This window comes from Mizuhopecten yessoensis, unplaced genomic scaffold (genome assembly GCF_002113885.1).
Source record: "Mizuhopecten yessoensis strain PY_sf001 unplaced genomic scaffold, ASM211388v2 scaffold10889, whole genome shotgun sequence".
Classification (NCBI taxonomy): Eukaryota; Metazoa; Mollusca; class Bivalvia; order Pectinida; family Pectinidae; genus Mizuhopecten; species Mizuhopecten yessoensis.
Genome location: NW_018408772.1, coordinates 401,378 through 406,152, shown reverse-complemented (window position 1 = coordinate 406,152; position 4,775 = coordinate 401,378). Strand labels below are relative to the sequence as shown.

The 4,775-nt window shown below is 36.4% G+C and overlaps 1 protein-coding gene across 1 annotated transcript; it reads right to left on the bottom strand.

Annotated features, from left to right (window-relative positions):
* Positions 1 to 31: 31 nt before the first annotated feature.
* Positions 32 to 2,941, bottom strand: LOC110463346 (galactose-3-O-sulfotransferase 3-like). Its single transcript, XM_021517858.1, has 2 exons — positions 2,859 to 2,941; positions 32 to 1,542 (listed from the first exon to the last, which is right to left on the bottom strand). The coding sequence occupies exons 1-2, from the start codon at positions 2,879 to 2,881 to the stop codon at positions 417 to 419; spliced, it is 1,149 nt and encodes a 382-aa protein (XP_021373533.1). The 5' UTR covers positions 2,882 to 2,941; the 3' UTR covers positions 32 to 416.
* Between the last annotated feature and the right edge of the window lie 1,834 nt (positions 2,942 to 4,775).

Below are 4,775 nucleotides of genomic sequence, written 5' to 3'. Positions count from 1 at the left end.
GGGGGGGGGGGGGGGGGGGGCAATTGCCGTGAATCATGACGTCGCAAAGCATTGTTACGTGACGTCATAAGTAAATAAAGTTACCAATGAAATCACGACCAGGATGTTACCCACTAGTGGGTAACCAAAAATGTCACCAACTCCTAGCTGGTTTTATTGTATGGATCGGAGTGAGGAAACATTTAGTGGTTGTGGGAGAAAGATACATCTCCCACACTTTACAGATTTATCTCCAGTGATTTGTATACCAGCTTGTTGGTTCAGGAGCTGAATCAGAGACATTATAAAGTGTTTACACCGAGGTCATGTTTAATTGAACAACGTTTACATTCAAACAATGTTAAACCAACTCCTGACAATCAACACTATTGGGAATGGCTATGTGACATGAACTTCTCATATTTATAGTAACCACATTACAAATACTCTGCGGAGTATTGTTTTTTGATCAACATACCTAAATACGTGACATCGTGAACATACAGTTTCTTACAATGCTCCCATGTGATGACGAATGGTTGATTCCATGCACTGCCTTCAAATGTAATACTGGCGTTGTTATCGTCATTAGAAATTGAGGACAAACAGAAGTCTTCATACTTCATTCTAGTTTTTCTGAAGTAGGCCAGTTCATCATAAAAATCGGGTGGCTGGTCTTTTATTTTTTCTTTCAATTTTTGAACAAAAAATTCATAAAGTTGATAATCTAAATACGCACAGTTCCGATGGAGTTTTTGTGCAATTTCTCCAAACTTAAGGCGACTATCTTCCCTCTTGTTTACCCGAAGTTTACCGTATAAAACATGTCGGAGATCCCAGTTTAAGATTCGTCGCATCAACACAATGGATTCATCGAGAAATTCCAACACTAAAACGAGGTCCATTTCCTTATCCAGTTTGAGTATATACTTTAGTGTCTGACGTCGATCCCTCTTTGAAAATAAATCACGGCTAAACCCATAGTAAACAGCCATTCTATTGCACACTGAAGCCATATGACCAGTTTTGTTCCTGTTTTGTTCTTCCCTTGACAAATATTCCAAAACTGGATTATCTCCGGGTATACCTACCACTGACTTTGGATGAGTAAATCTGATGTAGGATCGGAAATGGCTGAAAGGCTCCCTCACGATTCCTATATACTTAGTATCAGCATGTAAGACTCGACGAAATGAGTTCGTATCGTAGTTGACGTGCGCACAAGTTATATCATAGGTTTTGTTTTTTGGTGGAGGATAGAAGTGGCTCGATGTCAATTCAGTACCGCCCCCACTGTGTCGTGGCAAAGCAAAAATGAGATTCTTTTCATCCCCATAACGTAGAAATATATTCTCAACCGTTGTACTGGCTGCCTTGCGTACCTTAAGAAATGCTATGTGATTGACAGGATTGCCTGTCAGGCTGTATGGGTTCTGACTGGAGTAGCCATTAATCCGATACAAAATATTGCCCAACATTTTCTCTCCCACATCTACGGTACGATTGGTGTAACGTCTTAAATAGAACAGTGTCACGAATGCACAGACTCCCAGCAACAATAACCTGCAAAATAATGCATTCAGGATATGTACATAATAGTTAAGTACAATATTGTAGTAATATTTATGAGTTTAGAACTATGTAGTTATCTGTATAAAAAAACGTTCGGTATAATTGAATTCAACTATCCAGACAATATAAGATTATGTATTTTTGTGATAGGTTAAACTATTGATTCATTCCACAAAAACTTCCAGAGATGAACATTTCCTCGCGTTCTTGTATACTTTATTATACATTCGTTAATTCCCTTAAGATATAGGTCTATGCATAACCTGAAACCAAACTCTGCTGAATTACATACCATAATAATAAATAATATAAGTAATTCGAGGTTCTTATATACCGCTTTATCACAACCTAGTTCGTAGGTCGTCTCAAAGCGGTTCACAAATTATTTTCCATGGTTATAGGGCCTTTGCAACCAGCCAATATCTTTCTCAACTCATTGGGGAGCACACAGCCGGTGCTGCTATTTCGGCGCTCACAGCTAGCATTCAACAATTCTAGCACTGCCCAACAACGTACTCACTTACATCTGAGTAGACTGGAACAAGCGGAGTAAAGTATCTTGCTCAAAGATACAACACAGTGCCGTGCCGTGCCGTGCCGTGACTCGAACCCGCAACCCTTCGGTCACGAGCCCGGCGTCCTACAACTAGACCACCGTGCCTCCTAACATTTATTTCGTGCAAACCAGTTCTTGCTAACCGACTGATTGATATACGAAGTAAGAGTGTGACTATTTATAGGTTAAAGCGATACAGAGAGCCGAACGAAATATAAACAAACTCTCTCCTAGTCTGTCAATTCCTCCATTCATCAGTGGTAATCAATATCAAGAGAACGGAAACACGTGACAAATGTGCTAGGAATTTCTGCCTGTTTTGTACAAAGTCCTCCTTTCACTTGTGTTTTTAATGAATGCGAAAGGTTGGCAGAGACTAGGGATATTACGTTATCGTTAAACTCAATCAATTTTATCGAAATCTCCTTTTGTATAAGCAATCTAATCAAACAACCTTCACTACACTGTTTGATGTGCCAAATTAAGTGTTCTCTGGTTAACTTATTGCTACCTATTATGTAATAGGTGTATGAGTTTAAAATGCAAGTGATGTCCTTTGTCAACACTGACGTAATGATGTAAACTAAACCTATACTAGTAAATGTGTGTTTAGGATGCCTCGGCAGCAGAAATGTGCCCGTAATGATATGGCATATCTATTTTTGTATGTAAATGTGTATGTTAATTAATCATTGCCTTTAACTAGCGTAATATCCAAGTGGATGACAAGAGTACATTGAATTTGACTTACCTACAACGTGTTGAATAACGCATCTTTGGCTGACAATGTTGTAGGGATGCATATATGATAGCATGGCCCGCAAGGCCTAATTCAAAACCTTGTACAAGATTTGAAATGAAATTTATCAGTGTATATATATCAGTCGCGCCACGTGACTTCATATATAGTTACAGCCTGGAGCCTAGTAGTACAACGTAAATGTAACGGGATTTATACTTCACCGTAATGAATATCTATACTATAACAGACATTGTTTTGGGCGAAAAAAAGCAACAGTTGATATGAAATTTTTGTTATGATATCTTCAAACAAAGGGAAGGAGACAGACATGAAGGAATCTCAAACTGTTTAATTTTGCAACGAGTTAGTTATTTTGAACAAAAGAATATCAATATATTTTTCTCATTTTGCAGATATAACCATGAACAATGGCCCCTTATGTTAACATTATTATTTCTTTTTATAAAATAAAATACTTTCTCTTCTTAAAGCACAATGAAGAAGGATTTTGAATTATGTTTATGTAAATATGATGTTATGCAACAGTTAATTTATACAAATCGTATTACTATTGTGTTACAAAACGCACCACAGGAGAATCAAGATTAGTAACAAATTGTGTAAGCTTTCGAAAACGTCGGTTTCCTTTGACATTTCAAACAAAACTGTTGAATTAGACAGATTTAATGAAGATGGGAAGGTAAGCTAGAACACATTTATAAGAATCAAGGAATGTTGAAATAAGTGGATATTTGTTTTAGACATGATTTCTATATTTATATATGCATTGATGTATATTTATAAATGTTTAATTAAGCGTAGTGCAATTATTGTGTGTTGAATTTGATGTTTATATCAGTGACTAGCATATATAGTCTTCATTATAACATATTATTTTTTAAATATAATTATCAATTTTATTATTTCAATTTACTATAACGTTATATTGATTCCTTTGTCAAGAAAGAGTGCAAAATATCATTCCGAAATCTTGTTATTTAACAACAAAGCAACATAATTTAAGTCTGGGATGTCGTGTGGTTCAGTAGGTAGCGCACTTGCTTTTCACCAAGGCGGCCGGGGTTCGATTCCCCGATCGGACGTCAAAAAGGTATGGAGTCACCTGCCCCATCATTTGGGTTTTCTCCAGATACTCAAGTTTCCTCCCACAATAAGACCCCCCGAGCGCTACCATCCTGGCCAACAAGAGTGATTAATATAAGTTAAAAAAATAAATATTCATAATTGTTGTCAAATAAATAAAGTTTAAATGTAATCTGAATATGGACGTTCGGGCAAACGTCTTTTTATCATGACCATTATTTGAAGGCCGCATGCAATAGATGTTGTAACGTTAATAATCATAACCGCATACACTTGTACATTAAGTACAATAGTAAAGAAAAAGGAAGTTTAACCAGTGGAAAATTTCGCATTGAATGAAATAACACGTACGTACGTGTTAAGAACGTATTTTTCAAGGGCCGCGAGGAAACTTAAGGCTGACAATAGTAACAATAGCAATAATAGAGTAATTTATCAATCGGCAATATCACAGCTAACGATTCGCTTGAAATGTAATGTTACGGGTTACGATACCATTAGTAGAACACACCCCCAGGTTACCTACGATCTCCTGTGTGTATGTACTGTACACTTGTAGCTTACAATTAGTTTAAATCAATTTTATTGCAACAAAAGACAAATGGATTGGACAAAAGTTATTGCAACTTACTTACGTCCTTTCCGTAACAGAAAATATATATACAAAATTAATGAGTCACGTAATAACCTAATACAATTCATATATGTATATATATATAAGATGTTAAAGATGGGTAACAGCAAAAGAGGTAATGATAGGATTAGGGACACCAACGTATAGTTTTTAAATATGTATTCGGAGAGTTTACTTGAGATCGCGTG

Coding starts and splice junctions, on each gene's coding strand:
- LOC110463346 (XM_021517858.1), bottom strand. CDS start 2,881: ATGCGTTATTCAACACGTTGTAG. Junction 1,543..2,858: donor CGTTATTCAACACGTTGTAG/GTAAGTCAAATT, acceptor ATTATTTTGCAG/GTTATTGTTGCTGGGAGTCT.